The sequence below is a fragment of the Eptesicus fuscus genome, chromosome 16 (assembly GCF_027574615.1).
Source record: "Eptesicus fuscus isolate TK198812 chromosome 16, DD_ASM_mEF_20220401, whole genome shotgun sequence".
NCBI classification, from domain to species: domain Eukaryota; kingdom Metazoa; phylum Chordata; class Mammalia; order Chiroptera; family Vespertilionidae; genus Eptesicus; species Eptesicus fuscus.
This window is the reverse complement of record NC_072488.1, coordinates 44,764,296-44,778,686: the sequence shown is the minus strand read 5'-3', so window position 1 is coordinate 44,778,686 and position 14,391 is coordinate 44,764,296. Positions and strand designations below refer to the sequence as shown.

The 14,391-nt window shown below is 40.9% G+C and overlaps 1 protein-coding gene across 4 annotated transcripts in view; it reads right to left on the bottom strand.

Moving 5' to 3' along the window:
- ALMS1 (ALMS1 centrosome and basal body associated protein) overlaps positions 1-14,391 on the bottom strand; it is a 147,212-nt gene that overhangs the window by 10,631 nt on the left and 122,190 nt on the right. For 3 of the 4 annotated variants that reach the window (XM_054728593.1, XM_054728595.1, XM_054728596.1), the window contains 4 exons: positions 4,876-4,996; positions 3,268-3,471; positions 2,799-3,025; positions 945-1,149 (listed from right to left, as the gene is read on the bottom strand). In XM_054728593.1, coding sequence (XP_054584568.1) covers positions 945-1,149; positions 2,799-3,025; positions 3,268-3,471; positions 4,876-4,996 — 757 coding nt within the window. The remainder of the gene's footprint in view (positions 1-944; positions 1,150-2,798; positions 3,026-3,267; positions 3,472-4,875; positions 4,997-14,391) is intronic. The other variant, XM_054728594.1, reaches the window with a different exon arrangement.

The following is a 14,391-nucleotide window of genomic DNA, read 5'->3' as shown; positions in this document are numbered from 1 at the left end:
TTTACAGGTAACGTGATGAAAGTGTTAGGTACTTTATAGCGTTTTCACAGGTTTCAAATATTACTTTATTGATCTTACACCTGAGCATAACTGTGAAGAGCACTGATTCTGGAGCCAGCCCACCTGGGTTCAAACCTCAGCTTAGTAGGTACTTAAACTCTTAGCCTTTGTTTTCTCATCTCTGAAACAGGGATATTAATAGGATCTACCTGAGGAAGTATTGTATTAAATGCCAACAATGTCTGAGTAAAACATAAGGGCTACATAACAATTACTTTTTGTTTTTTAATATATTTTTATTGATTTCAGAGGGGAAAGGAGAGGGAGAGAGATAGAAACATCAATGATGAAAGAGAATTATTGATCAGCTGCCTCTTGCATGCCCCACACTGGGGATCAAGCCTGCAACCTGGGCATGTGTCCTGACCAGGAATTGAACTGTGATCTCCTGGTTCATAGGTCAACACTCAACCACTGAGCAAAGCTGGCCAGGCCATACTATTATTTTAATTATTAACACTACTATTTCTATTATTATTATTATTATTATTATTATTGCCACCCTATGAAGTAGACAAGCCTGAAATCAGCCCCCTCTTTAATGAAAGAAACGAACAAACATACTACTACTTTTGGAACTAACTTGCTCACAGACACAGAGATTGTTTATAAAAACACCTTCTTACTGTACACTCTCATTTTTAAGATGCAGTGATAGGGCAAGAGTAACTGGGCTTGTTTGGATCATTCAAGTACTGAGAGCTAAACTGGGTGGGTTTTGTGACCTCAGGAGATGTAAGTCTCAGCAAGCAAAGAAGTCTGTCTGTCTGTCCATGTAACTGGCCTAGCATTGAGCAGTGCTCCCCACAGCAAGAAGCAGACCTTAGAAAAAAGAGAACAAAAGCAGACCTTGACCTCTGTACCCAGGAAAGTGCAGCATGTACCTCTCTTGGGGAGCGGGTGCACGGAGTCCCCCTGGCCCTGCCATTCTTGCCCAGTGTTGAACAGCACCTCCCGCTCACTCTGTAACACGTTCTGTAGCTTCCTCTCCTGGACTATTAACTTCAGGCGTTTTATCCGCTCCCCAGAGCGGGAGATGAAGTCAGGTCTGTGAAACAGAAGTGATTCCTGAGGAGAAAAAGCCCCGTCCTTACATTAATGATGCAATTTGCTCTCTAAGGGGCCTAGAAAAACAAGATCTGACCAACAGATTTAAAAAATCTGTTTCTAAAGATATTTTCTATTCTATTCTATTCTTGAAAACTAGAGGCCCGGTGCACAAGGTTTGTGCACCGGAAGGGAGCCCACCTCAGCCCAGCCCATGCCCTCTCACAGTCCGGGAGCCCTCGGGGGATGTCCAACTGATCCAAATGATGGCTTAGGTCCGTTCCCAAGCAGTCAGTCAGACAACCTTAGTGCTGCCACAGAGGTGGGAGAGGCTCCCGCTACCACTGTGCTTGCCAGCCACGAGCTGGTTTCTGGCTGAGTGGTGTTCCTCCTGTGGGAGTGCACTGACCACCAGGGGGCAGCTCCTGTGTGGAATGTCTGCCTCCTAGTGGTCAGTGCGCGTCATAGCGACCAATTGTTCTGCCGTTAGGTCTATTTGCATATTACCCTTTTATTATATAGGAGGATTAAAGGCCCATGCACAAATTTGTGCACCAATGGGGTCCCTTGGCCTGGCCTGCGGGATTGAGCTGAACCGGCTCTCTGACATCCTCTGGGGGGTCCTGGATTGCGAGAGGGTGCAGGCCAGGCCGAGGGACCCCACTAGTGTATGATCGAGGCCGGGGAGGGACATGGGAGGTTGGCCAGCCAGGGAGAGACCATAGGAGGGCTCCAGGGCGTGTCCAGCCTGTCTCGCTCAGTCCCAATTGGCTGGACCCCAGCAGCAAGCTAACCTACCAGTTGGAGTGTCTGCCCCCTGATGGTCAGTGCACATCATAGCGACTGGTCTACGGGTCGATGGTCACGGTCTGTCCCTGGTGGTCAGTACACGTTATACCAAGTGGTTGAGCGGTCTTAGCATATCATTAGCATATTACGCTTTGATTGGTTGAATGGGAGACCAGACACTTAGTATATTAGGCTTTTATTATATAGGATAATCTAACAAACTCTCTGTGGGGGAGAGTTCCAGTAGGGAAATCAGAGGGATCAAAGAAATGCCTTAGGAATAAGCCAAGAGCTAAGATGTGGCAATTATAACTCTCCCAGATAGGATGGAGCTTGGCCCATTGTGTATATTAAATTTTCCTTCAAATACAGGGTGGGGCAAAAGTAGGTTTACAGTTGTCGGTATATGAAACAGTTTATTTTTGTATTATTTGTTAACCATTGTATTATTTTCCATAGGAACAACTGTAAACCTACTTTTGCCTCATCCTGTACACCATTAAATAACATTTCCTGTAGCTCCCAAAGGACATATAAAGAGACTTAGTGCCCTTTAAACTTCGTGCTATATAGCAGTAGGCGTTCTGGAGGAATATAAGGCTGAACCAACATGAGGCCTCCAGGCTAACATGTGTCTATAAACCCAATGAGCAGTGTCACGACATCCTCCCTTCTACTGCCTTGTCCCCAGATGCTGAGAGTGATGCATGATTTAAAATGGTTAACAGAGTAAGGCAGCCCTTGATTAACGATGAGAGTGAGAACAGATGAACTCTGGAGGTGCTAGAAATGAGGGTCACATGACTATGCTTCTGAAGGCCAAGTCACAGATTTAACTTCTTTGTACCTCACCCCTTTTCCCCCCTGAAACACAGGCTAAAACTAACTCAATGTCCCTGTACCTGTAAGGTTGCTTTCACCAATGGCTTCAGTGGACTTCTGCCTGGGCCTGCTAGTGACAAGTGGCTGGCCGTGTGCTGGCTCTGCCAGTTCTGTTCCCGAAGTGGTTCCCTCCAGGGTTTGGTGTTGGTTATTGGTGCAAACCAGGAGACACCAGGGCCACGATGATTGAGGTTTTCCTTCTTAGGACCAGACTTCACATTTTCCACAGGAACAAACCATGAAACTTCTACAGGAAATATTTTTAAGAAGAAAGGAGATTTTTCGTATTTCTCAGAGACATGTGCATAAGATAGGCTCTCAGCAGATTCAGCTGTCAGAGGCCATCATGATGCCCAGGAGTCTGCTTAACTGCAGGAATGACTCTATAACTGTAGTGCGGGGGTGGAGATGGGGTCAACACAGGGTCATTTAGAAAAAAATAATCTGAGCATAGCTTTTCTGCTATAAAACCGGGAATTAGAAACTGACCTTCACAGCAACTCTGCTTATTCTTCCTTAACTTTTTGTCTCCAAGATTTCTGGTAAGGAGCTTTTTTTCTTCTACTTTTTCTTCTGACCAAGAAGTCACATCACTGTCCTCTTCCACTTTAACCTCACTAAGACTTGGAGTTGGGAAAATCACCCCAACATCTCGAGTGTGTTTTTTGACACCGTTCACAATCTCCAAGTTTCCTGAGGGGAAAGATCACAGATGTCTCTGGGAGCAGACTTGAGACTTAGTTAGCAGGTGGTATATTCAAATCAGTAAATGAAGTTTTTAAGGCTTCAAAAATGCAGGCTATGGCCTTTGTTGGGTGGGTTGGAGTGTGTAAGGGGGAAGAGAGGAAAGGAGGAAAGGTGGTAGGGGGAGAAAGGGAGGAAGGTAGGGAAAAGAGAAGAAGAAAAGGGGAAGGGAGAGAAGGAGACGGGGAGAGTGAAGGGAGCGGGGACAAGAGAAGGGTTTTTATCTCTGAGTCAGTTTAGATATTAGAGGGAAAGAACTACTAATATAGATTCAGTTCTGATCCCAAGTGAGAAAGACAGGAAATACTTCTAGTCCTCCTGGAAGTCACTTAGGTAAGGAAGAGGTTGACAGATGTAAAGATAAGACTTGAGGGGAAAGAAAAAGTCAAGGCAGAAGTTTATTTTTGTTTTATAAAATCAAAAGATATAAAAAGGCATAAAATGAAAAGTATCCTTCCCACTCCTATTCTCCATTCACCCAGGTCATAACCCCATTATTCCGGAGAATTTTCTGTGCACATTCAAACAATTCTCTTATTTCCTTATGTTAATCCTCAGCAGAGGGCATTTCCCATTGATTTTTAGAGAGTGGGAGGAGGGGAGAGAGAGAGAGAGAGAGAGAAATACTGATGTGAGAGACACCCACTGGTTGCCTGCTGCACACTGGATCAAACCTGCAACCCAGGTATGTGCCCTGGACAGGGAGTTGAGCCCGAGACACTTTGGTGCCTGGGCTGATGCTCTTACCACTGAACACACTGGCCAGGGCTCTTCCTTATTTTTTAAATACATGTAGTAGCACGATATACACTGTTCTGTACCTTATCTTTTCTTTTTAATTATATGTCATGGAGATCTTGCCATATTGGTAGAGAGACCTTTGTCATCCTAAGTAGGATTTCATTATATAGATGTATGATAATTTATTTAACCATTTGGTTATTGATGGACATATAAGTTGAATTTCATTTTCTGCTATACTAAACAATACTTAGATTAACTATGTGGATAATTCCATTATATGTCTTTTTGCACATATAATGCACAGTATATCTAAAGCCTAAATTCCAAAAGTAAAAGTGAGGGTAAAAGAAATTTTATAGAAATTGCCAAATTGCCTGTCATAGGGGATGTACTTCCAAGTTATGCTCCCACTAGAATGTATGAGAGCACTTATTTCTTTACACTCTTGCCCACATACTTGCTATGAAGCTTAGATTTTTGCCAATCTAATAGGTGAGTAATGACATTTGAGTATAGTGTTAATCTTCATTTAGTATCATGTTGCATATCTTATATTTAAGAGCTACTTGTATTTTAGTGGAAAGAAATGTTTAAATTCAAGTAACTTACCTGCTTGCACGCCCTTGTTTAACATATGTACATTTTGTTTGTCGCAAAGGGTAGAGTTCGAGCTCCAGAAATTACCGGTGGAAGATGAAAAAGAGTCAGAAGAAATCATACGGTTTACCACCTAGAAAAAACAAGAGAGACCCTGCTATCATTACCTGCAGTCAATGCACAATTACCCACAGAATAAGAAAACACAGTCACCAACCAAAAAGAGCCCTTTCTTATCCAATTCTAATTGCTGAGATGAAGCTTGTGACAGTGTGAACATGCTACCACATGACTTATGACGAGGAGAATGCTGCTGTGGTTGAATAAGGGCTTGAGCTGTTTCTTGAAGGTAAGACAACAAACAAACAGACAGACAGACAGACAAACTGGGTATATTCCTAGGACTTGAGAAAATGGAAGAAGGTGCTAGCCAAAAATTAGCCTGGTCAGTCTTCAGAATGAAATTTTGATTGGACACCTGCGTAAGTTTTGATGAGGAGAGGGCCAGGGATAATCATAGAGAGTGATGAGCAGCAGAGTGCTTTCTAAGATCAGGCTCAGATACTCACACAAGGGTAAATGCTGCAGAGCTGAAAGGCCCCCTGAGAAATCCTGAATGAGTACTGCAAAAAGCATTAAAAAGCCCACAAGGCCTTTTTAGTTAAGTTTCGAGCAAGGAGAGCAATGAAGGTTGGAAAAATTCATGGATGTAAGGTGATGGTGGAATATTAGTGGGTGACAAAAACATTATCAAACTGTAGTTGAATAAAAACAGTATAAAATAGTATTTCTTAAACTTGCCTACCGCAACAATCCCCTGGGGGAGTGCCCCTGGCCCAGAACGATGAGTTGGAATCTCACTGGGAGGGAAGGAACATCTCGCTCATCGCCTTCAGCACGTTTGGTAGAGGTAAACTGAAGACCAAGTCAGGAAAGGAAACGGCAGGTACTTGTTCCCCTGAACTAGATAAAGTAAACTACATTCCAGGGACTTCAGGAAACTTAGCAACTGAATCCTGGAGGAGGGAGCTGTTAGATGTCCAGGGACAGGACATGTTGTAATTTTCAGAGATATGTATTGCAAGCTGGTGGGTTTAACACTAATGACCTGAAATATTTTAGAATGGATCATCAATCTGATAACTTCAACGAGGGCTCGTAAGGCAGGCAGAGCAAGCCCTGCCAGGTTAGCCTGGTTTCCCCTAGTAGACATGGTCACTAACTGGCAGACAAAAGAACTATAGTAAGTACTTGATTTGAACAAAATGACAGAAATTCTCATGTGACATCTTTGAGGGCAAGATGGAGTAATATGGGCTGAATGATAATATAAGTTGGTAGAACTATAATTAGTTGAAACACGCATATCCAAATATTCTTATCAACATAAGAGACCATTACTAAGTGACAGATCTTGCATTCAACACAAATATTGACTAAGCGCTTTCTGTGCGTCAGTCACTTGGTTTACTCTGGCTATTCCTTAACATTTTACATATCAGTGTCTTAGAGATATGGGAAGCAGATCTCCTCTACAATGCACATCTGGGAGGGCCTAAATGGCTGCCACAATCCCAAATAACAACAGTAATGATAGGCCAAATCAAACAAAGGATAATTGCAAAGTCCCACACATTAGGCAGGAGGAATGGCAGAAACTTGGACGCAGTAGAAAGAGCTCTGGGTCTGAAGCCCAAGACCAGCGCCAGTCTCACATCTTCCCTCCACTGTTTCTACTCGAGTAAGCCATTACCGCTCTGCACCAGCTTCCCCCCTACAAAGGGAAACTGCATTTCTGAAATTATCTAAGTGTCAGAAAGAACTAATTATTTAGATTATTAACAGTAAAAAACAAATATAAAACTATGAGATTATTATGTTAAAAAAAAAAAAGTATGAGCTCAGAAAGGGTGGTGAAGATGTGACTGACCAGCAAACACTACACCTTTCTGCAAATGTAAAAGAAAAAAGAAAAAGCAGCAGCAATAGTTCAGTAGTGAAACAGACTGATTTTCAAGATAGATTATATACTTTACAAAATGTAAAGTATGCTGCCATTTTTGTGAAAAAGGGTATAAAACATATGCAGGTATTTGCTTTTTAATATATAAAATACCTATGAAAGAAAAGAAACTGGGTTGGAAAGGGAGAGATAAAACTGTCTTTATTTGCAGATGGCATGATCCTATCTGTAGACAATAGGAAGGAATCCATAAGGAGGTACTAGAACTAAAAAAAAGTTTAGCTAGAGAGCAGAATATAAGATCAATAAGAAAATAATCCATTGTATTTTTATATTCTAGCAATGAGCAATCTGAAATAAAATTAAGGAAACAATTCAATTCATAATATCATCAAAAAGAATAAAATATTTAGGAATAAATTTAGCAGAAGGGCAAGCTTTATACTCTGAAAACTATAAACCACTGATGGGAGAAACTAACAAGCTAAATAAATAATGAGATATTCCACATAAGTAATTTAAAAGTGGGTAAAAGACAGACATTTCACCAAAGTGATATGAGTGGCCAATAAGCATATGAAAAGATGTTTAACATCATTAGTCATTAGGAAAATGCAAATTAAAAATCATAATGATATCACTTTATATCCACTAGGATAGTTACGATAAAAAAAAGATGGATAATACTAAGTGCTGAGAAGGAAGCAGAGAAACTGGAACCTTCACATATTGCTGGTGGGAATATAAAGATGGTACAGCAAGTTTGGAAAATACTTTGGCATTTTCTTAAAAATCCTACCTAATAAAATGGTAATATGTAAATTACAATCACTCCGCTATGCCCACGATTGGGCCAGCAGGAGGCGCAGGGGGCGGGACTTGGGGTGGCCGGGGTAGCTGATTGGGCCAGCAGGACACTGAGCTCGTGTTGCCAGCGGCAGGGCGAGCTCAGTGTCTGCGCCATGGCTGTGCTGCGGAACAGAAGGGGCCTCTGGGGCAGCAAGCTCACGTCCCGCCGCGGACCATCAAAAGCGGGGGAGCTGGGTGCCTGTCCACTCAGGCACCAGGCCTTTCGGGAGCCTCCACCACGCCAGAGGCTTCTGAAAGGCCTGGTGCACCAGCGGACAGGCACCCAGCTCCACCGTGATTGAAAGCGAAAGCGTGTAGGGGACCCTACACGTGCATGATTCAATCATGCACTGGGCCTCTTACTAAAAATAACTGACTTGTACACTTTAAATAGATAAATTTTTATGTTATCTAAATTATACTTCAATAAATCTGTTTACAGCCCTGGCTGATTTGGCTCAATGGATAGAGCGTCAGCCTGCGGACTGAAGGGTCTCAGGTTAAATTCCGGTCTAGGGCACATGTCTGGGTGAGGGCCGATCCCCAGTGTGGGACATGCAGGAGGCAGTTGATCAGTGATTCTCCCTCATCATTGATATTTCTCTCTCTCTCTCCCTCTCTGAAATCAATAAAAAAATATTAAAAAAATAAATCTGTTTACAAAACAGGAGGACATGATTAAATACTTTTACACATTTTAAATTTTGTATCATGTGATTGTATTACTAGTTTAAGAAGTGAGAAGAAAACAAAACCTTACAGAGTGTAGCAATAAAGGTCTAATGGCTCTGGTGAGTTCAACGGGAGTAAAATATGTAGGTCAGAGAACTATTCTATCCAGAGAGGAAGGTGATAAATCTGTTCTGTAAACATGCTCTCTCTATCTGAAGTACATACAGCATGCTTAGTTCAGAGATGTTTAAAAATGGGATACTGACAAACTTCATAGACCCAGGAAAGCTGCCATCTTGGGAAAGGGGAGTAGAAAGCATGACCTGAGAGGAATAGTTCAAAGAGTGAAGATCAGAAAGAAAACAAAATAAAATAAAAATACTTCAGGGAAGGAAGAGGGGACCTAAGAGTTAGAAGATTAGATCTATTTTCTGTGCCTTCGGAGTGCAAAACTGGGAACAGAACCAGGATATCAATGCAGGCTGATCGTGAATCTTTGTAAGTTACATCCTTTGAAAACTGAAGCCTTAAACAAAGGGGGGATGAGCTGTTCATGAGCAGTGAGTGGAGGAGCTGTTGAAGCAGAGGCTGGAGCACATGGTGGTAAAGGTGAAACAGAAGTGTTAATGATGGTCCCTTCCAACCCTGAGCCTGAACCTTCTGAAGTTCCGAAGCACACACTCAGTCATGATATGCACCACTGGTGTGAAAGAACACACATTTACATCTGATTAAATGAGAAGACTTGGTGTGTGTGATTCCATTTCTAGGTCAAGTCCCTGCCTAGAAAAAGGTTAATATTTAAAAATAGAAAGTAATCTAAAAAAAATTTCCTTTCAACAAAATATAGTTAGCCTTCTAGAATGGTGAAAATAAAAAGAACATACAAAAGCAAGTGTTTTCAAGGATGTGGAGAAATTGGAACCCTCATACATTGCTATGGAAATGCAAAATGGGGATAATACTTTGGATAACGGTTTAGTAGTTCCTCAAATGGTTAAACATAAAGTTATATATGACCCAGCAGATATCCACTCCTAAGCATATGCACAAAACAAAACACGTCCACACAAAAACTTCCCCATGAAAGTCCACAGCAGCTTTGTTAATAGCCAAAAAGTTAAATACAAATGTCCGTTAACTGGTGGCTGGATAAATAAAATGTGGTGTAGTCATACAATAGAATGGTATTATCTCTCTATATAAAACCCTAATATGCAAATAGACTGAACAGCAGAACTGAACAACTGGTTGCTATGACGTGCGCTGACCACCAGGGGGTGTGTGTGGAACATGGCGGGCATTGGCAGCAGTCAGCAGAGCATGGAACATGGTGGGCGTTGGCTGTAGCAGGATGGTGGAGCAGGTGAGCGAGGTGCCAGACTAAAGCGGGGCCCTGGTCACTGTCATTGGGGCAAACCTCTGGTGGTTACTGAAAATTTGTTCCCATGTGCCACATTCCCGTCCTGCACTCGCACCTGCTGCAGGCGCTGTCAGCAGGTGTGAGTAGTGGCTACCAGCCCTGATTGCCCCTGAAGGTTTGCACCTCCCCCTGCTCCTAAGGGGCAATCAGGGCAGCAGCCGCTGCTCACACCCACTGCTGGTGCTGGCCCCAATCGCTGTGCCATCAGCAGGTACGAGCGGGGCCAGTCCTATCAGCATGTGGGAGGGGCAATGGTGGGAGTGGGGCTGCCAGCAGACAGGACCGGGAGCATCGGTGGGAGGGGCCAGGACCCGCCCCTGTGCCCACTGCAGTCTCTCGGCTCACAGTTCCTTTCAAGGTGCACGGATTAGTGCACTGGGCTCCTACTTTGGTAATAAAAAGGAATACATGCTACAATGTAGATGAACCTAGAAAACATTAAGTGAAAGAAGCCTGTCTCAAAAGATCACATATTGTATGATCCCATTTATATAAAATGTCCAGAATAAGAAAATCTACAGGCAGGAAGTAGATTAGTAACCACAGCCAGGGGCTGGGGCAAGGGTGGGAGGTTGGGGGAAATGAGAAGTGACTGCTAATGTGTACAGGGTGTTTTTGGGTGTGTTGGAAATGTTTTAAAATTAGATGGTGCACAACTCTGCATACACTGAGACCCAATGAATTGTACATTTAAATATAAATTTTATGGCATGTGAAGGATCTCAAGAGCTGTAAAAATATATTTATTCATGTGTGGCCAACTGAAATACTTGTAGATTACGAAGCCTTATTTGAAGCAAAAGCTTCTCATGCTTTATGGTTCTGCATCTCCTGATACTGAATCAGAGATATGAGAACAATCGAAAGTGAGCAACAGTATCATTTCACATAACGAATAGACATTCCTAACAAAAATGTAGGTGCTAAATGTTGTAGATACACTCAAACACTATACACACTCTATGATTAGGGCCAAGTGCAAACTATCAGAATCATGCAATGTTGACTTTCACAGTTTCACAATAATCGCAACATACAGGTCTGCATTGCATATGACAATTTGTGCTGAGAACCCACTATGCGGTAGAACATTTTTGCTAAAGTTATTTATAGATGCTGTTGGTAAACCACAACACTCCCACTTTCCTCAGTTCCTGGGAAAGGCTAAAGACTCAACATCTATCCCTCAGGGCCTGGGATTAGCCAGGTGTGATCAACCCATTCAGTTCTCAGTAATGGGGCTTATATATAAAGATTTAAATGACTACAAGTCAAATGACATTATCAGCTATCATGGTTTAAGCTTGCTGTTGTAGAGTCTTGAAAGGAGATACATGGCTGTTTTTTTTAAAATATATTTTTATTGATTTCAGAGAGGAAGGGAGGAGAGAAACATTAATGATGAGAGAGTATCACTGACTGGCTGCCTCCTGCATTCCCCACACTGGGGACCGAGCCCACAACCTAGGCATGTGCCCTTGACCAGAATCGAACCTTGGACCCTTCAGTCCACAAGCTGATGCTCTTTCCACTGAGTCAAACTGGCTAGGGCTACATGGCTGTTTTTGTTTTAATTTCTATTATGAGAGCAAACTCACCTGCTGATGCCTTACTCTACACTGGGAAAAGGAGATGTTTCAGGCTTTTGTATGTTTTAGTTTAACTAAAATCTAGGTGAGACTCATTCTCATATTTCTTGATCAGACACACCATCAGATCCAGAAAAAGAAAAAGAGCTTTTCAACTAAAAATTTATTTTAGGTGGAAATAGGAAAACATAATATAGGAAAAAAGGACATGTTTCCTTACATGACCCTATATGGCTACTCTTCATGTAGATTGTTATTGCTGACCTTCAGGTAGTCAGGTGCCTGCAAGACGTTTTGCTTTGTCCCCCGGCCCCCCACCCCCCCATCCAAGCCCCAGAGGAATGGGTTTATGTTAATTCATTTATAACCATTCAAATTTAGGACCAGAGATACATAAGACAGTCAGAGTCAAAATTAGAAATATATTCAATGTCATCAAAATAATTTTTGTTGTTGTGAAAAGTTTTAGTTATATGCAGGTCAAACTGGGAAATGAAGTTTCAATAATAAAACTACCCAGTAAAGGGTGACACAATCACAAAGCACCTGTCACAAGAAGAACACTTTAACATAGTTTCAATTCCTAAAGACAAGATTAAAGCTTAAAAAGCAGGAACTCAGGTGATAATTATTATTCAGAACTGGTCATTTATTTCTGCAGGTATGGTAGATAACTATGGAAAATCTTCCCCAGAAAATTAAAAATGCAGTAGCTCCTCAGAAATTTTGTTACATGAATGAGGAAATACTACAGAGATGGAATGATTCTGAATGATATCAAAATTCAAAGTATGGTTGAAAGGCTGGATGGTTAAAATGATAACTGAGGCCAAGAAACTATAACAGGATAGTAAAGTTTCCCAGATAATGACAGGGGTTGGGGTAGGGAAAAAAAAAGAAAAAAAGAAACAAGTTCTCAATTAATACATGGGAAAAACCAGGTTAACAAATGATCATGAAAATCTTGTAAAGGGTGGTCCAACTAGATGACATGGGTCCCAAAAGATTTTCTATCAGGTTTTTAATTATGGTTTGGAAGTGCCTCCTCTTTCCGGTCTACCCTCTTTTTCTGCATTCGCTCAAGTCTTTCCTCTTGGCTTTAATATTTATGAAGATGATGACTCGAAAATCTTTATTTCACTTATGATACAGTCATGAAATCATACATATCTATGTTAGATATTTTCACTCATATATTCTGATCTAACTTCAAATTTAATAAATGAAATGGCTTCATATTTTGGTCAGAATTAGTTTCTTCTTTAGATCTCTCCTTCTGATAAGGTGTTCACATATTCAGTTATTTTGAGTAGAAATTTTAAAAGAACCATGGCTATTAATTACCAAGTCCAATTGATTAGAGTCCAGCTTAACCCAAGAATATTAGATTTTTCTAACAATTTAGGAATATCACTTTGCTTAAAAATTTCTATTAACAATTAGTTGAATATAAAAATAACATCATACCTATGCACACAAAAATAAATTCCATGTGGATTAAGGGTTTAAGAGTGTTGCCTCCTACCCTTAGAATGATGTTTTTAAGTTTTCATCTGTTTAGTGAAAAATAGTAGCTGTTAAGGTTGCAATGTTACTATATTGTGGTTAGAAAGTAAGAGCTTATAAATCTCCCACTTTGGGGATTTATCAACATTTTGTCTAAATGTACAATTACTTTTTTAAAGTGGACATTTGGAACAACTGTAGATGCTGTGTTTTGGAAATGAAGTTTTATATAGATATTTTATTTATTTATTTATTTAAAATATATTTTATTGATTTTTCACAAAGAGGAAGGGAGAGGGATAGAGAGTTAGAAACATCGATCAGCTGCCTCCTGCACACCCCTCACTGGGGATGTGCCCGCAACCAAGGTACATGTCCCTGACCGGAATCGAACCCAGGACCCCCAAGTCTGCAGGCCGACGCTCTATCCACTGAGCCAAACCAGTTTCGGCTACATAGATATTTTAAATCATGCTTGTAAATATGGCTATTAAAATCTTCCACATCTTTTATCTGTTATATGTAAAAATCAAAGAAAAGCAATTAAAGTATCCCACTCTTATGTTATCACTTTCTATATTATAATTATGGCTAGATGAATGAACAAATGTTTGTATCCTGATTCAAAGGACAGCAGTAGATGAGATTAACCAAAGAACCTGTGTGTATATATGCATAACCCATGGACACAGACAATAGTGTGGTGAAGGCGGGTGAAGGCTAGAAGGGGTCAATGGGGAAAGAAAAGGGGACACCTGTAATACTTTCAACAATAAAGGTAAAAAAACAAAAAACCCACCAGTGAGTAAACAGGGGGAAAAAAAAAAAGAACAGCAGTAATTTTGGAAGTCTCTAAAAGACTCTCCTCTCTTAGAAATTACAAAGAAAGTGGGGGTAGGATATATTCACAACACAAGTAACATTTAATTTAAAAACAACAACACACCAACAAAGAAAACCCCTACCTTCCCATAGTACATGGACTTGTATTTCTAATCTTCCAGCAAAACTAGAAATTGGCATAGAAATGGAAACAGGAATTTTCATGCATTGTAGGTAGGAATAGAGACTGGAAAATTAAGTATACATATAGCTTATGATCCATGATTCCACTTCTGGATATATATGCCAAAGACAGTCTCACACAGGTCCATTAGGGGATATGCACAAGGGTGTGCACTGTAGTCTTTTGTGGTGCTGGGAGTTGACAGCAACCTTGGTGTCCATTACAGGGAACATACATAAAAGAGGCCATGAACCTAGGAGCACATTTAACTCAACCCTTAGCACATGGAGTTAAAAGAAAATTCTACTTTACTTTGGCATAGAAACTGTGTAAATACTTCTCTAATCCTAATATTTTACTCTGCTTCCAGAAGGATTTATTATGAGATTCAAATAGAAATTTTAAGCAGAAACTAGAATGCAATGAAAAACCTGAAGATTTTCCTTTCCAGTTCATAACTAACATTTTGTGTGTGTGTGATCTGTCTGGCTTACCTCACTTTTTAAATTAATGTCAAACA